Source organism: Notothenia rossii (genome assembly GCF_949606895.1).
Source record: "Notothenia rossii genome assembly, chromosome: 6".
In the NCBI taxonomy this organism is placed as follows: domain Eukaryota; kingdom Metazoa; phylum Chordata; class Actinopteri; order Perciformes; family Nototheniidae; genus Notothenia; species Notothenia rossii.
This window is the reverse complement of record NC_136909.1, coordinates 28,033,236-28,050,645: the sequence shown is the minus strand read 5'-3', so window position 1 is coordinate 28,050,645 and position 17,410 is coordinate 28,033,236. Positions and strand designations below refer to the sequence as shown.

Below are 17,410 nucleotides of genomic sequence, written 5' to 3'. Positions count from 1 at the left end.
TGAATCATTTTGCATTATGTTGGAAAGTTTAACCTACAGCACAGTATCATATTTTATAAAGTGATTTCATAATCTGTTTGTAAAATCTTTGTCTGTTTTCTATTTTTGTGAGTTATCGGACTTTGAGTCAATGTACATTCCAATACTGCAATAAAGCAACACATTTACTGATAAGTCATTTTAAATGTGTACGGTAATTAAAATTGATAAGATTAAGATCCTGTCGTCCCAGCGGACTCTCTCTGGCCTCTAGTTTTCAAGATAACTTTGGTCGAAATTTCTCTGCAAATCCAAAGTTCACACCACTTGCAAAACGACTGTGTGGCAATATGAAGTGGAAATGACAAAGTATTGTATTTTCCTAGTAAACCTCACAAAGTGCCCAGTGTAAAGTAGAATTCAGTAGGTTACTCACTTTCCGCCAGTGCAAACAAGCAAAACACATAACGGTTAATATGTCTGAAGCTTTTATTGTGACAAATCGCACCCTAAACGCAAGATTTACAGGGAACTAATGTAAACGCCATTCTACAGCCATTCACTTGGGCAATCAATATCAAATTCATAAGCAAAATGATGTCTATGGCCACTTGAATGTATGTTGTCTGACCAGAGACAGGGATAAATCTAGCAAGAAGTGAAATGTGTTCCACTGATAAAAAAGACCTGATAATATTGCTGTTAAGATTACACCTGTAACTGGTAGTGGTTGTATAATCTGCTGACAATTTGTTGTTATTCCACCGACTGAAAGATAAAATAACCAAATTGACCTTTTGCCATTCCACATTAATAATGTCTTTATTTGCAGCCATATTATCATGTATTCACTTTTGAATCAGTCCATTAAACAATTATTTGTGCTGAATTTACTTTTTGTACAGAAGGATGGGAAGAGAATATGATCTACACCCATCATATATCAAGTCATACATGTCGCCATTATCCTGGTGGCCACGCCAACTGTCTTCCTCCCAGGACGTGGAGGTGAAGGTGGTAAACTGACTGAGCACCGTGCTTTCCATCGTTGATCACTGTATGGCAGAAAGATACCCAGAATTTAGTTAATACTTCACTAAGCAGCCTGTATATATTATAGGTGTAACTGTCACCTACCAACTCTGTAGCCTTCAGTTAGAGATTCTTGCTTCGCCAAGGTTTTGGCAACAATCAACAAATGTCCTAAGAGCTGAAATTGAATTTGAGTTAGAGACATGGTTTTCATAGGGGTGCATAATATAATGTATATTTTAAAGATTAAACATTTCGGGTGTTGTTACTAAAGGACCCTTTGGAGCAAAAATGTATTCAGAGTACTACATTCTTGCTCTTTGCATTTTAATGTGTAACATCTCAGATTTACCTGTATTTAAATGTACTAAATCAATTCAATTGTCTTGCTACACTTTCATATTAGGTTTTGACTATGGTAATGCATTTCACTGACAGTTAATAAATTAAATAATGCAGGAGACATATAAGGCATATTGGATTTATGTTACAAAATGTGTGTGAGCTCTAAGTGTAAGTATATTTACATACCTGTCACGTATGTCTCAATAACTTCTGGTCTTGAACTATTCTTAATTGTTTGGGGTAAGATAAAGTTGTAAGAATTTAAACCAAACTCAGAGAAGGCCTTATTGCCCAACATTAATTTCCATCTTCACTAACTCTCTTGTGTCTGATGTGTGGGGAAATCCCTGCAGTAAGGCTCCTAAATATGTACCTTTAAAAAAAAAGGCAGTAGTATAAATGGAAATACATACAAAGAGTGTAAGAATGAAAATATGCCATCCATATATTGTGAATGTGGATGTAGTTGTATTCCAAATCTCACTCACAATCCCTAAACAGGAGTGGCAGGTTGAGCAAATTGATGGAATAACATTACCTCAGCATCGTCATCTTTGGCCTCACTTATTCTGGGAATACGGACCCTTGGTATAACAAGGAAGTGAACAGGTGCCTGTGGGCTGATATCCCTGAATGCCAAACACTGATAAACACACAAAAACAACATTAATTAAGTGTTTGGTTGCACAACTTCTTAACCTCAACAAGCTGCTGATTGATCAGTGGTTTCCACGTGGAACAGGCCAACATGATAACATGGTTTGTTTTGTTTACCTTCTCATCTTCATAAATGATATCTGCAGGGATGCTTTTGTCGATCACTTTAGAGAAGATGGTTGGAGCTGGGGAGCCATACTTGTTGCTGGCCTCCTCTGCTAGCCTCACCTCGTCACTCTTTGTGCACAGTGGTCTCTGGAGGTCAGAAAGACACATCACACACCTGTGATCTGAAAAACGGATGCTAGCATACAAACAGCACAAATTCTGGGGGGCACAGTTCACCAAACCTCTTGGTGGTGGGGCACTGCAGAATCCCCACAGACACCACCAGGGCTGGTAGGACAATCGTTTTCAAAATGCAAAGCTGCACACGAGGAAAATAAAATGTTTATGAGAATGAGATGGATTATTTTCAGAGCAGCTACCTCGGCTCGACAAACACGGTCCAAGCGGTGGAGTTGGACCGTTCTCGTCCCGTGTAACTGCGTCCGCAAAATCTGACGAAAATACATGTTTAGCTAACCAGCTAATGTATTGTTTCGGAAGTATATTCCAAGCTTTACCTTGTGTCTTTTTTAACACAACACTGCACAGTTTAAAAAATCTTGTTCACAGACTACAACTCTTTACTGTACATTGGTGTTGCCTTCACGTTTGTTTACCCTTTCTGAATCACCTCTGGTGTATGACTTGTCTCAGTTGGAATTATAACATAATTTGCTGTATTTTCCCCTCATTAATTGTTACATATGACTTAATTGCTTATTGTCTCCAAATACTGCACCTGTTACTTTATAGTTACGCTCTTTATTCTTCTTATTTCCATGATAATGGTGTGCTTATGTCAAAATTACGATATCTTTAAATGCGTCCAAAGGGGGCGTTTCAGTTGTTCAAGGGTAGGTTCAAGAGCTCTAACGTTTTCTAATGTATAGTTTCAAACTTTAGCTGTAGCCTATACGTAAATCACATAATATGGCCTCTAACTAAAATAAAGTAAAATATGGAGCTTTATTGTATTAGTTAATATATAGGGTTGATGTTTAGACCATAGACTGTATATATCAAGGTTAGACATGAAACACTCTCCAGTATGGTAATCCCATGCTTATTACTTTTCGTGCCGCAGTGGGCGCTGTTGTGGGAGAAACTTAGATCTTATGTCAACGAAAGAAGAAGTCGTTTAAGAAACATGGCGGCCCGCACACGTCTGCCCTTGCTCTTTCCTAAAAACCTGCCTCCATTTAGGAACCAAAGGCTTGCACACACAGAGGCGGCCGTCAAGGAGCCCGCGTATCCGCCCATCATCCCCTCTCTCACGGCTAAAAGCAAATCTGCCCGGGGGAGACAGGTTGACGAGCAGGTACAGAAGATATGTGCCTCTCCGGTGGAGGAGAAGCTCTCTCTCATCACTCGCATCCAGCGGATGAAATTTGTGGTTTACCCTCAGACTTTTGCAAGGAACGCGGACACATGGTACCAGCACTTCACCAAGACCGCATATATCCCCGGCCTGCCTGAGAAATACACCCTGAGCCCGGAGAGGGAGACCGGGGGAGAGGAGGAGCAGCCGGCCGCTGCTCAGACCACAGTGCCGGGGGTTGGACATGATGGGTTCACGGAGATCCGCTCCTTGGTCACTCGTGTGATTTTACAGGAGCACTGGCAATTGAGGAACCGCGCACCTTTCCTGTACAGAAAGCAGGAGCAGACGGTTGGACCTTTTCTGAGAAACCTGGTGACTGGACTCACATTCAGTCTGGCCAAATACAACCCACTGTTCCTCTCTTCCAGTCTGGGTACGGATTATTATTGTGCCACCAGTCAAACTTTGGAGAGTTCCTCTGCTTTAGCATCCACTTTAAACTCAATTTGTGGCAACACTGTGAATGTGGCTAGTTTCATATGTGGACCAATAAACAAAGTTGTATTCTAATCTTTACTAAGCAATTGTAGCAGGTTGTTATGAACACCTTCACCAATAATGTGACATGCTTGCTACTTTCTTGGTGAACATATTAACTCACTAAAGTTAACTGGGAGCTGTAGTAATTAGTGTATCATGGGAACATTGCATGGCATCAACCAGCAGTGCCAAACATTTTCTAGTGCAATCTTCTCAAACGCTCTCAGAAACTTCTTTATGCCCTGGTGGCTTGGAATATGTGTTCTAATTTGTACTGCACCTCACCAAAAGTGCTGCGTAAAGCTTACAAATACATATACAGTACATCTTTAACAAGGTGTTATTTAATTTGTTTTAATACTATTGCTGATACAATATGTTACTTGACTTTGGAACTGATACAATATCTAAAGATGAGCAGTAAAAATATGTTTTTTCATTCAACAAAAAAACCACACAAACTGCTGAGAATTTACAAAGACAAGTGAAATACATTCTTAGCTAACAGGGGAAAATGTATCATTTGAATATAAGAGAACACCTATGAAGTTAACAATGATGTAGAACTGAACAGATATATACATATTACAAAAGTTCAAATGAGGACAACACATAGACCATAGATCCTACCTGGTATCTAGTTCTAGATTAAAATAGCAATATCATTGTGCATTCTTACCTTTTTTAATTTTCCACAGACACCGCGTTTTGAGTCATATTTTCTGTGTTTCTCCATCAGATATTGATCCCAATGTTCATTTCTACTGGCGAAGGGGACAGACAATCATCCCAAAGGGACATCGAAGAGGTCGGCAAGAGCCAACCAGATTCCAGATCGATGACCGGCCAAATAGTCAGATCAGGATAACCGAACAACTGCCCCAGGTACACATCATTCTCACATTATGAAATGTATGTTATACAAAGTCTGTCAATATTGAATTGTCATGAATCCTACCAAACTAGAGCAAGGTTTTCTACCAGTGTCACATCATAATAACATATAAATAACAGCTTCCATTTTATTTGTAATTTTCCTTTCTCTTAGTTCATCTCGCTGGAGGACTCTTATGCTGCTGAAGTTCAAGAGGTCACTTTGTCTCCCAGCGTCATGCCTCTGTTCAGAAGGCAGTATGACAACAACATGTTTACAGGTAACACGAGAGCAGTCACATCCAACGTTTCTCACTTTTTCATGATGTGATTTCAGAGTAGCCAAAAGAACAAATAATGAGTGTATGTTGGTTACATTTTGTAGTATAAGTAACATTCTCATTATTCAGTGACTTCTGGTGCCACTAGGGGGCCCAAACGTGCAGCTGTTCAGTCAACAAAAATGACAAAGTGTGGGTCATTTATTCCAAAGAGATGGTTGTTTTTGGAGATGTCAAATACGGAGGAAAAAAAACGTAATCAGCTTATTCTAACCACTGACTAGCTGTAACCATCAAACATTTTCAATTGTTCTTACAATGGACGTAAACCTAGATCAACTAATTGTTGCATCTCTGAAAAAAGTAAATTCCAACAGTCTGTTTCATACAACAGCGGTCATGATTAAGTCGCAAATATGGATGGAGAATTACAAAACAATTATAAAATGATCATCCTGGAGAAAAATATAGAAGCCTATAGTGTTGTTCCTTAACCCTTTCTCTGCAAGCTGTGCTCTGTTTACATTAAACTTGTCCTCTGGTCCTCATCAACAGGGGCGAAGTTACCGGACCCGGCCTGCTACGGTCACACTCAGTTCCACCTGGTGCCGGATCGCTACCACAGAGACAGGATGTCCCGGCTGCAGCAGTCCGATCAGGTGGAGGTCTTTCTCCGAGCCAACGCACTCACCAGCCTCTTCGCCTGGACCGGAGCTCAGGCCATGTACCAGGGTGAGTAATAGGGGTGATAGAAATAATCGATACAGAATAGTATTAGTATAGTAGTAGCATATTATTTGTGTGGCAATATGGTATCGATACACGGACTCAAGTATCGATATTTTATTATATAAGCTATTCATATTGCAAATCTAAATTAGCTTGGCAAAGCTACCATCAAATACTGAGCGAGCTAAGAAAATAACTCAATCATCACCTACTTCATGTGCAAAGACCTGCGTCCGTACATCTTTTGGGAAAACGAAGGCTTTTGTCACATGTTAAAGACACTGGAATCCAATATATCATGCTATCATATCAATATATATGCGCAATATATTGCAGTATATCGTATCGCTATACTTAGCATATCGTAGATGATCGCAATACTATCGTATCGTGAGGAGCCTGATGATTCCTACCCCTAGTGAGTAACACAGGGACAGACATCAGATAACAATACCATTTATATTTTTAATGATTCTAGATTAGTTTGTTCTTTTATTGTATATGAGTGCAGAATCCCAACTCTATTTTTCATGTATTTAACCTCATGGAGACTATAGTAAGTCTTTGGGACATGTGTTAGGAAAGAACATCTAGGAAAGAACATCTAGGAAATCCAAAGGTGCTTTTTCACATTTAGTATATCTTTCTTTTGGTAGTAACAACTATCTTTCTCAAATATCAGTCCATTGAGATGTAGCAGTGGTCGAATCACCCTGACACAGTTTGCATTAAAGTCTCTGTTAAATGGATTATTATTTAATTGAAGAAATTATATGATACTTCCCTGTCACCTCTGTAGGTTTCTGGAACCACGAGGACGTCACCAGGCCTTTCGTGTCCCAGGCTGTGATCACAGACGGGAAGTTCTTCTCCTTCTTCTGCTACCAGCTCAACACAGTGGCCCTCTCTGTGGAGACGGACGCCAACAACCCCAGAAAAAACCTCCTGTGGGGCACCGAGAGCCTGCGGCTATACGACAGCGTGCAGGACGGAGAGGTGGTGGGTCTGAACGACGACGTCCTCAAGCTTCTGGTTCAGTTCCTCATGAACAAGCAGTAGACGTTCTCCAGATTTCTTTAGGGAGATTGTATAAATGTGGAAGGTTTTGCTAGAAATCAGGAGGAAAACCCCAACATGCCGGAAATTAGGACGTTTGTCAGAGTGTATAAAATGAAACGTTCAAAAAAGCAGCTTTCTTTAACAGCCATCTGAGTATGAACAAAGGGATGAAAAACACTGTACACACATAAGAGTATTATAATGGTGCAGGCTGTATTTATGAAAAAATAAAAAAAAACATGCTTTTCAAAATGACCCTTGTGTTTGTCAGGGCTTACAACAACATTTTTTGCATTTATAGGCATCTTTTAACTTGTATTCCCACTTCCCTTTCAAAGAGTAATGCATGGAATTAGCATTATACTACTTGACTAAAGGAAGACCATACAACTGATGCAGATATATCTTCTTTTATTCCATATATCCTTTCTTCTTCTCCATCTGAAGCCTCATAAGGATTTATACAACTTCTTTTCACATGTGCAGTAGTTCTGTACAAGCAGACTTTGAGGTTTCTCTTTAGAAACACTGTCTCCATACCAGCTACACAAAGGCGTTCTTAGTTATTCCAGGCTGTGACTTGGTAGTTTTCCTTTGTGTGTTTACATATAGTGGTACACCTTTAAGGTTAAATGCCGGCTGATAACTCGGACCACCTTCTGATACATCAACATGAAAAACACACAAGCATCTGCATATGTGAGGATTGATACACATGTTATTAAAGCTAATAAACAGCATTTTGGGAAAACCTAAAGGTATGAAAAAAAGGAAAGATAAACAAAAAGACAGTTAGAAGCACAATATGAATGAAAGTGCTTGTGAAGAGTGTAAGGCACTGCTCACAAACCATTACTCATGAATAAAAAGTAAAGGGAAGTTGAGGTTTAATTTGACAGAAATAAAAACAATGTTTGAGAGAGGTGTCAAAGAAGCGATGCATTTCAGTTTTTCCACAGGAAGTGGGTGAATACAGGGCAAGATAGAGAAAATAACACAGAAGGTAAATGCTTTGCTCTTTTAGCTGTCATGACAGCACAGATTAGAATAGAAAACACATGTTCCAGTGAGATAAGAGTGAACATTAGAACTAAAAGAGGCTACTTGTGAACATGTTATTGCACTTTGTTTGGTAAACACATACACAAAATAGTTGCTGAGATATTGCTTTTTAAAGTATATCATTCACATTTGAATATAAGCAAATTTAAAGAAGCTTGGATCTTTTTGGATTTAAAGTCTTTACACTTTTCTTTGTCTCATCGAAGAACTTTCCCCTGGTCCATTACTTTCTCCTTGAGTCCTGATAAGGAAACAAAACATTCACGTCATAAAAACGTACAAATATATACATACAACTTAAAAAGATTTTAAAAACTGCACCACTCCCATAGTACTCACAGTGTATTTGTTTGTTCTGTAGTCCCATTCTCCGCTGAGAATAAAGCAGAATATTTAAATGTGAAACACAACATACGATGCACATAAAGATGAAGAGGCGTGTCTGTTTCTGTCTGATTACCTGCTGTGCTGTTTTTCTTAGACTGGCTTTTCTCGTAGAGCAGAATGATGGCGACCAGGATGATCACCTCGATCACTATGGCGACGAAGGGCTTCAGAGGCTCGTGGATGCTGATGACCTTCAGCAGTAACAGTGGAAAATTGAAAAATACTCGATTACAAGAAAAAGTAAAACACTTAACCTAAAATACAAGTAGAGAAGTATTGCAGGCAAAATGTACTTTAACTATACAAAGTTAAATGTGAATTGTACATTTTTAGATAATTAGTTTGAACTTCTTCATTAGTTAATTTACGTGGTGTTTCGCAACAAGCTCCTAACCACAAGTCACAGGATAAATCTGAGCTGTATTGAAATGTGTAATGGGGTAGAAGAGAAGAAAAAATGTCTTTGATCTTTTTGTACAATGAGGGAAAGTCCTTGGGTCTCAAACTTAATGTTAAAATGAAACCTGCTGAGAAGAGGTCATGTGGACAGTGCATTTTTCTCAACCTTTATGGCTTGTGACCAAACACCACTAGTTAAGCACAGTATTTGAGAAAATGCACTTATATTTTCCACATCTGACCTTCAGCTCTACGTTGCTCATGCTGGTGCTGATGGCGTACACCGCCCCGCAGAAATACAAGCCTCCGTCGGCCTCCACCAGGCTGGACACCACTAGTTTGGTGTTCCTTTCTTCATTTTTGATTTCATATCGAAGAGGCTCTTCAGCTGCAATAATCTGCTCCTGGAACGATAAAGAATGTGAAACGGGTCAGTGGCCATTTATATATATTTACATTACATTTTAATGTGTTGATTTTCTTTAACTGTGAGAAACAAAAATAAAACATCTGAGTTTGTTTTTGAAAGATTTGTTTTGGGCCACCAGTGCCTTTATTGAAGAGACAGGAACAAAGATACATTGCTACATTGAGTTTTTGTAAGTGAAAAAACTTTAAACAAAGTCAATATTCTGAATATTATTACAGATTTACTTTAATCCATAGACACCTGCACACGTGTTTTCAATTTTCCTGATTAGACACATCTTGAGGACAGTTAAAGAAGAGTTCTAATCACCTGTGTGTATAATATGAGTGTGTAGGGCTGTACCGTGCAAATGGCATTATTCAGTCTTTATTTAAAAACTGAAATGTATGGTAAAAGGTGTCAATTAAAATGTCACAATTGGCCTAATCTCATTCTAAGCCACAGCTCTGTGCAGCTCACCCACCTTGTCTGTACCGTTCGCTTTGTACCAGTACCAGGTGCTGGGCTCTGGTTTGGTCTCCTCCATTTTGCATGTGATCACCGCAAAGTCCCCCACATAGCTGACTATCGGCTTGTCTCGCACTTCCCCGATCTGTGGAGCTGTGGGGATAACAGGGGGAAAGAGCATGGTAAAAACACAGCTTGTTGTACCATTCAAACAGAGTTACTCAGAGTAGTTATTGATATTCATTATAATGAAACAACAGTGACTTGCTGATACATTTGCAATGCATACAAATGTGATTAATATAACAATAATAATAATATAATAATAATTAGATTTGTACCTGCCAAAACAAAGTCTATTTTGGCTTTACTTCCAAACTCGCATGTGTAACTTCCAAGGTCTTCTTCATTGACAATGCTGAACCTGTAAGCAAAAATATATACAAACCAAATTATGTTTAGGACAAGTGATTTTGGGGTAAAACCTGACTATTATGCAACACATTAATATGATGACAGGTCTCCCTTGTAAAAGAGATCGTTGATCTCAATGGGATATTTTACCTGGATAAATAAAGGCTAAGAAGAAGAAGAAGATGAAAGATTTAAATGTGAGTGGCATTTAATGTGTTTTACTTTCAAGTAAATTAAAGTACTTTTTTCTATTGAAATAAGGTAGTTTTACTAGAAAAACAGCAAAATATGTCTTGTATTTAAAATGGTACATTAGACTGAAATAAAAACTAAAACAAAGTCATTTTCTCTAGCTTCTTTATATTCAAATATATTTTCTACAAATTCTAACAATATATGCACATTGACTATTTTTGTAAATGATGATGTAAAAATGCATAAACGTAAGAAGATTGAGGCATCTAACTATCAAAAGAGACAAATTAGTTCAGGAAAAAGTTCAAATTACTTGAGCTAATGGATGAAATAGTTGCCATGTGAAGTACTTACACTCGTTTGAGATTATACTGATCGTTCTCCATCGGCACTGTTTGATTGCTGTTCTTTACCTCCTCGCCATCTTTCCTCCAGAGCCCCGTTATGTTTGCCAGTTTGTCCTTGTTACCTATCCAGGTGCACTCCAGAGCCAGATTCACAGGGTTCAACAGCTCCACCTTCTCTGTGTGGCTCTCACCTGCGTGGAGCACATGCACAATGAAAATTCATAATTAACAAACATTCACAATAACCCAAAAAAAACACTTATCCCTGCCATCATAGGCTACAATTGAAAAATAGTGACCTTTAAGAGCAACGCTCCTGACATCTGTCGGCAGTTGATCGATAGGAATCAGCGGTGGGGGCGTAGGGCCAGGTGTCTCTGAAAGGAAAACAGACAATTATATAAAACACACAAAATGAACATCTAAATCTATCTGTACTGGCTTTTAAAAAAATTAAATTAAAGTTGTCTTTAGGGAATTACTTGTTGTTAATGAGCTATGTGTTTAGCTGGCCCCACCCCCATGAGTATTACATCACTAGAAAGCCCAGGAGTTGTTTTTTTACACAGAACATTAGGACAAAAATAAACTGCATGCATGATGTTTGAGATAAAGGCTCCAGTGTGATGTCCCCCGAAGAGGACATAAAATAAAATACGGGTCTTTAGGCAACTTAACAATAAGTGTCCCCTTCAAAGTGTTGTTGTTAAGTGTTTATTTGGAGGACTATACATCTATCTATCTATCTATCTATCTATCTACAGTGGGGCAAAAAAGTATTTAGTCAGCCAGCAATTGTGCAAGTTCTCCCACTTAAAAAGATGGGAGGCCTGTAATTTTCATCCTAGGTACACTTCAACTATGAGAGACAGAATGGGGGGAAATAATCCAGGAAATCACATTGTAGGATTTTTAATGAATTAATTGTGTAAATTCCTCGGTAAAATAAGTATTTGGTCACCTACAAACAAACAAGATTTCTGGCTCTCACAGACCTGTAACTTTTTATTTAAGAGCCTCCTCTGTCCTCCACTTATTAACTGTATTAATGGCACCTGTTTGAACTCGTTATCAGTATAAAAGACACCCGTCCACAACCTCAAACAGTCACACTCCAAACTCCACTATGGCCAAGACCAAAGAGCTGTCAAAGGACACCAGAAACAAAGTTGTAGACCTGCACCAGGCTGGCAAGACTGAATCTGCAATAGGTAAGCAGCTTGGTGTGAAGAAATCAACTGTGGGAGCAATTATTAGAAAATGGAAGACATACAAGACCACTGATAATCTCACTTGATCTGGGGCTCCACGCAAGATCTCACCCCGTGGGGTCAAAATGATCACACGAACGGTGAGCAAAAATCCCAGAAGCACACGGGGGGGACCTAGTCAATGACCTGCAGAGAGCTGGGACCAAAGTAACAAAGGCTACCATCAGTAACACACTACGCCGCCAGGGACTCACATCCTGCAGTGCCAGACGTGTCCCCCTGCTTAAGCCAGTACATGTCCAGGCCCGTCTGAAGTTTGCTAGAGAGCATTTAGATGATCCAGAAGAGGATTGGGAGAATGTCATATGGTCAGATGAAACCAAAATATAACTTTTTGGTAAAAACTCAACTAGACGTGTTTGGAGGAGAAAGAATGCTGAGTTGCATCCAAAGAACACCATACCTACTGTGAAACATGGGGGTGGAAACATCATGCTTTGGGGCTGTTTTTCTGCAGAGGGACCAGGACGACTGATCCGTGTAAAGGAAAGAATGAATGGGGCCATGTATCGTGAGATTTTGAGTGACAACCTCCTTCCATCAGCAAGGGCATTTAAGATGAAACGTGGCTGGGTCTTTCAGCATGACTATGATCCCAAACACACCGCCCGGGCAACGAAGGAGTGGCTTCGTAAGAAGCATTTCAAGGTCCTGGAGTGGCCTAGCCAGTCTCCAGATCTCAACCCCATAGAAAATCTTTGGAGGGAGTTGAAAGTCCGTGTTGCCCAGCGACAGCCCCAAAAGATCACTGCTCTAGAGGAGATCTGCATGGAGGAATGGGCCAAAATACCAGCAACAGTGTGTGAAAACCTTGTAAAGACTTACAGAAAACGTTTGACCTCTGTCTTTGCCAACAAAGGGTATATAACAAAGTATTGAGATGAAATTTTGTTATTGACCAAATACTTATTTTCCACCATAATTTGAAAAATTCTTTAAAAATCAGACAGTGTGATTTTCTGGATTTATTTATTCTCATTTTGTCTCTCATAGTTGAGGTATACCTAGGATGAAAATTACAGGCCTCTCATCTATTTAAGTGGGAGAACTTGCACTATTGGTGGCTGACTAAATACTTTTTTGCCCCACTGTATCTGTCTGTCTGTCTGTCTGTCTGTCTGTCTGTCTGTGTATATATATATATATATATATATATATATATATATATATATATACATACATACATGCAGTGGGGCAAAAAAGTATTTTGTCAGCCACCAATTGTGCAAGTTCTCCCACTTAAAAAGATGAAAGTCCTGTAATTCTCATCCTAGGTATACCTCAACTATGAGAGACTAAATGAAAAAAAAAAAATCCAGAAAATCACATTCTCTGATTTTTTTAAAGAATTTATTTGCAAATTATGGTAGAAAATAAGTATTTGGTCAATTACAGAAGTTCATCTCAATACTTTGTTATATACCCTTTGTTGGCAATGACAGAGGTCAAACGTTTTCTGTAAGTCTTCACAAGGTTTTCACACACTGTTGCAGGTATTTTGGCCCATTCCTCCATGCAGATCTCCTCTAGAGCAGTGATGTTTTGGGGCTGTCGCTGGGCAACACGGACTTTCAACTCCCTCCAAAGGTTTTCTATGGGGTTGAGAGCTGGAGACTGGCTAGGCCACTCCAGGACCTTGAAATGCTTCTTACGAAGCCACTCCTTCGTTGCCCGGGCGGTGTGTTTGGGATCATTGTCATGCTGAAAGACCCAGCCACGGTTCATCTTCAATGCCCTTGCTGATGGAAGGAGGTTGTCACTCAAAATCTCACGATACATGGCCCCATTCATTCTTTTCTTTACACGGATCAGTCGTCCTGGTCCCTTTGCAGAAAAACAGCCCCAAAGCATGATGTTTCCACCCCCATGTTTCACAGTAGGTATGGTGTTCTTTGGATGCAACTCAGCATTCTTTCTCCTCCAAACACATCTAGTTGAGTTTTTACCAAAAAGTTATATTTTGATTTCATCTGACCATATGACATTCTCCCAATCTTCTTCTGGATCATCTAAATGCTCTCTAGCAAACTTCAGATGGGCCTTGACATGTACTGGCTTAAGCAGGGGGACACGTCTGGCACTGCAGGATTTGAGTCCCTGGCGGCGTAGTGTGTTACTGATGGTTGCCTTTGTTACTTTGGTCCCAACTCTCTGCAGGTCATTGACTAGGTCCCCCCGTTTGGTTCTGGGATTTTTGCTCACCGTTCTTGTGATCATTTTGAACCCACGGGGTGAGATCTTGCGTGGAGCCCCAGATCGAGGGAGATTATCAGTGGTCTTGTATGTCTTCCATTTTCTAATAATTGCTCCCACAGTTGATTTCTTCACACCAAGCTGCTTACCTATTGCAGATTCAGTCTTCCCAGCCTGGTGTAGGTCTACAACTTTGTTTCTGGTGTCCTTTGACAGCTCTTTGGTCTTGGCCATAGTGGAGTTTGGAGTGTGACTGTTTGAGGTTGTGGACAGGTGTCTTTTATACTGATAACGAGTTCAAACAGGTGCCATTAATACAGTTAACAAGTGGAGGACAGAGGAGGCTCTTAAAGAAGAAGTTACAGGTCTGTGAGAGCCAGAAATCTTGTTTGTTTGTAGGTGAACAAATACTTATTTTCCACCATAATTTGCAAATAAATTCTTTAAAAATCAGACAATGTGATTTTCTGGAATTTTTTCTTTTTTTCTCATTTTGTCTCTCATAGTTGAAGTATACCTAGGATGAAAATTACAGGCCTCTCATTTTTTTAAGTGGGAGAACTTGCACAATTGGTGGCTGACTAAATACTTTTTTGCCCCACTGTGTATATATAAATAAACCGATTTTAATTTCTTGAGGCCTGTGGAAATGAACAAATAACAAAGTTTCCATTCAACCCGATTATATTTCTTTTTTGAAGTTATTTATTTCAAAGTATCAAAGCTATACAAAAAATATATAAAAACTACTCTTGAGCTATTACATTAAGGAAAACTGGGTCCAACCAAATGCAAATGTATGTTGAGTAAAACACAATAAATTGAATCTTCAGTAACAAGAGAATCCCTGTTATATCCCTGATCTATATACAATTATTTCAAATCAATATTTTTTTAAATCCTTGAAAAAAAATTTATTATGGAGTTTGGGATGTGATCATGGCTGTCTCAGACTATCACATAAAAAAAACAGACATTGAATATCAGGAATTTCCATACAGTTGTACATGATATTGTGGAAGATATGTGACGTCTTCTTCTACTCCTCACAAGGTTACAGACCATTTAGAGGGGGAAAAGGCAGAACAAGGTTTTAACACAACCCCACGCATTCAATAATAAACCCAAATAGTTATTTACTTGTATTGATGTGTCTGCAGGAGACGAGAAGCAGGAGAATCTGCAAAGAGAGCTGCTTCCAGGAGGCTGACATGATTGTTATCCCACTGTAGAGGTGCAGGTTTCTCCTTCGTGCTCTCGCCTCTCTCTGCCTGCTGCATCGCCTCAGAACCACCCCCCCTCCTCCTCCCTCTTCAAGTGACGCAGCCATGGTATCACTGTGCAGCTTGTGGGAGGCAACTCCATCCATTATTGAATCAGAAAGGGTTCATTTCTCAATGCTGGGTTGCAGTGAACTGTCCTGTGAGGGAATGCATGCCGGACAAACCATGTATGTACACCCTCCTCTGCTTTGGAGCGACATTTGGAGATAAAAAGTGGTCTGCTATTATGTAGCTTTTTCCAAGGTGCCCTATGTGTTATGAGAGAGAACATGACCTGCCAGCCCTCAGGAAAACAGACAGGAGTGGAAACACCCACTACTGCTGCTACTTTGGTTCGTCTTTGTTATACATTTTGAGCGTACTCTGAAACCTCATATTTAAGGTAGACTTACGTAATCTATTTAATGTTTATAAAGGAGATAAACATTTCATTTCAGCAAAAAATAATTTCACATTGAATTATTCCTTCATACTCATGGCCAATATAACATTTAACAGTCATTATCATGCATATTGTTACATTTCTGTTTATATTAAATATTTTACGCCCTGATGTTAGTAATATTTACTATACATTTTATATTTTGATCGCCGGTTTTTTATTCTTAGTAATTTTTAAGCAATCACTGGTCAGTAAATTAATTAGGATGGGTCCTTATTCTCATGCACTTCTGGAAAGTTCCTTATACAGCTTTAGCCTTTATTTTATCTCCTGAAGTCCCTAAGTGACACACCCTGAACAGTCTGGTGGGTCATGGTCCAGGATATTTGATGTTGTGTTCCCATAACAACATGTCCAAGATGTCCATGTGCCAGGCTAACACATGTGACAGAACTAGCTACATTTCAAAAGCTTTTTTGTTTGTTGCTAAAGGTAAAATTCAAGCCATTTAAGAATTAAAATGCGTACAGTACATAACATGTCCTTTATTACATTTAACCTGTTGTGGAAACATTTCTTGATCAAATTGATATGAAACAAATGAGATAAATATCGCTGTGACACTGGTGTCACATCGGGACTTAAACCCTAAACTTTCACAGTAAACCCAAAGTGACATATATGTACAATTAAAAATATGATTATAATCTGCTCAGTTTATTTAGCTGGTTCAATTATAATGAGTTAATATGTTCTTATTCTTCAATTCAAAGAATGTTCAAACTAATTTAAACCAAAAAATCCTCCTCATTAATTAAGTTAAAAATAAGAGTTATTTTACCATTAATGCCCAATGTCACATATATGTCACATTTCAGATATTTGACACTAGGGGGGGTTTCTTGTCAGAAATGTATTCTTGGTGGTCTGTTTAGTCTAAATCATGTTCCCCTTAATTTTTTCCCAAAAGTAGAAATGGGTTCGGTTTATTAAAGTAGTATCTTTTTATATGTGATTTATTTGAGTAATGCTATATTAACACCATATAATGAGAACATGAGTTTGTGAAATATCAGTTTCACAAACTCTTGAATTGTGTCATACAAGTAAAAAAGTTGTGAAATGAACCCAAGCACACAGTTCTCAATGCACCTCACACTCCCCCAGGTATCTGTTATCAACTTTACCTTGACTATAGGTTGGCTTATATGGTGTTTGTACCATTCTTTCGACATTAGTACCTTTTACCACTAGTTACTGTCCTGTCAATTTCCTGTTCATTTTTTACCTCTAACTTTAAATATGTACTGATTAAAAGCAGGTGGAACTGGTTCTTTGGCCCATTCTGCAGGTTTTGGCTGTCTCTGTCATTTTGTGGAACAGCGTTGCACAGACAAGACTCTTGGTTTCTTTTGTAGAGAGACGATCCAATCTAAAAGTAGCAACATTCATTTGTTGGGGATTATCAAGTGAATAGTGCTTTAAATCGCAGCAGGAAAGTTAGTGAGTGGAACTATTTTGGGAAGTTTTGCAGTTCACTGAAGAGCAAACAGTGACTAAACGCCAATATGAGAGGAGCTGCTGAGAATAGGTGCAGCAGGCAGGTCCAGAGAGTAGACACAGCTAGTGGAGCAGAACTAAGTCTTAATAGACAAGCCTTTTTTGGCCATGCTGAG

General features: G+C 39.0%; 3 protein-coding genes across 3 annotated transcripts; 1 reads left to right on the top strand and 2 right to left on the bottom strand.

Annotated features, from left to right (window-relative positions):
• Positions 1–774: 774 nt before the first annotated feature.
• On the bottom strand, positions 775–2,937 carry hint2 (histidine triad nucleotide binding protein 2). Its single transcript, XM_079688524.1, has 5 exons — positions 2,502–2,937; positions 2,131–2,268; positions 1,895–1,999; positions 1,117–1,189; positions 775–1,034 (listed from the first exon to the last, which is right to left on the bottom strand). The coding sequence occupies exons 1-5, from the start codon at positions 2,586–2,588 to the stop codon at positions 943–945; spliced, it is 495 nt and encodes a 164-aa protein (XP_079544650.1). The 5' UTR covers positions 2,589–2,937; the 3' UTR covers positions 775–942.
• Positions 2,938–3,182: 245 nt separating this feature from the next.
• On the top strand, positions 3,183–7,179 carry mrps30 (mitochondrial ribosomal protein S30). The gene is made up of 5 exons (XM_079688521.1): positions 3,183–3,875; positions 4,722–4,867; positions 5,031–5,136; positions 5,692–5,868; positions 6,665–7,179. The coding sequence occupies exons 1-5, from the start codon at positions 3,269–3,271 to the stop codon at positions 6,922–6,924; spliced, it is 1,296 nt and encodes a 431-aa protein (XP_079544647.1). The 5' UTR covers positions 3,183–3,268; the 3' UTR covers positions 6,925–7,179.
• A 608-nt stretch (positions 7,180–7,787) lies between these two features.
• emb (embigin) lies at positions 7,788–17,336 on the bottom strand. Its single transcript, XM_079688522.1, has 9 exons — positions 15,210–17,336; positions 10,905–10,982; positions 10,613–10,796; positions 9,991–10,073; positions 9,666–9,802; positions 9,015–9,176; positions 8,447–8,564; positions 8,326–8,359; positions 7,788–8,227 (listed from the first exon to the last, which is right to left on the bottom strand). The coding sequence occupies exons 1-9, from the start codon at positions 15,436–15,438 to the stop codon at positions 8,167–8,169; spliced, it is 1,086 nt and encodes a 361-aa protein (XP_079544648.1). The 5' UTR covers positions 15,439–17,336; the 3' UTR covers positions 7,788–8,166.
• Positions 17,337–17,410: the final 74 nt, after the last annotated feature.

Coding starts and splice junctions, on each gene's coding strand:
- mrps30 (XM_079688521.1), top strand. CDS start 3,269: ATGGCGGCCCGCACACGTCTGCCCTTGCTCTTTCCTAAAAACCTGCCT. Junction 4,868..5,030: donor TAACCGAACAACTGCCCCAG/GTACACATCATT, acceptor CCTTTCTCTTAG/TTCATCTCGCTGGAGGACTC. Junction 5,869..6,664: donor AGCTCAGGCCATGTACCAGG/GTGAGTAATAGG, acceptor TCACCTCTGTAG/GTTTCTGGAACCACGAGGAC.
- hint2 (XM_079688524.1), bottom strand. CDS start 2,588: ATGTATTTTCGTCAGATTTTGCGGACGCAGTTACACGGGACGAGAACG. Junction 2,269..2,501: donor ACCGTGTTTGTCGAGCCGAG/GTAGCTGCTCTG, acceptor TCTGACCTCCAG/AGACCACTGTGCACAAAGAG. Junction 2,000..2,130: donor TCATTTATGAAGATGAGAAG/GTAAACAAAACA, acceptor TGTGTTTATCAG/TGTTTGGCATTCAGGGATAT.
- emb (XM_079688522.1), bottom strand. CDS start 15,438: ATGGATGGAGTTGCCTCCCACAAGCTGCACAGTGATACCATGGCTGCG. Junction 10,074..10,612: donor CAGTATAATCTCAAACGAGT/GTAAGTACTTCA, acceptor TTTTGCTTACAG/GTTCAGCATTGTCAATGAAG. Junction 8,565..9,014: donor TGAGCAACGTAGAGCTGAAG/GTCAGATGTGGA, acceptor TTACTGCTGAAG/GTCATCAGCATCCACGAGCC.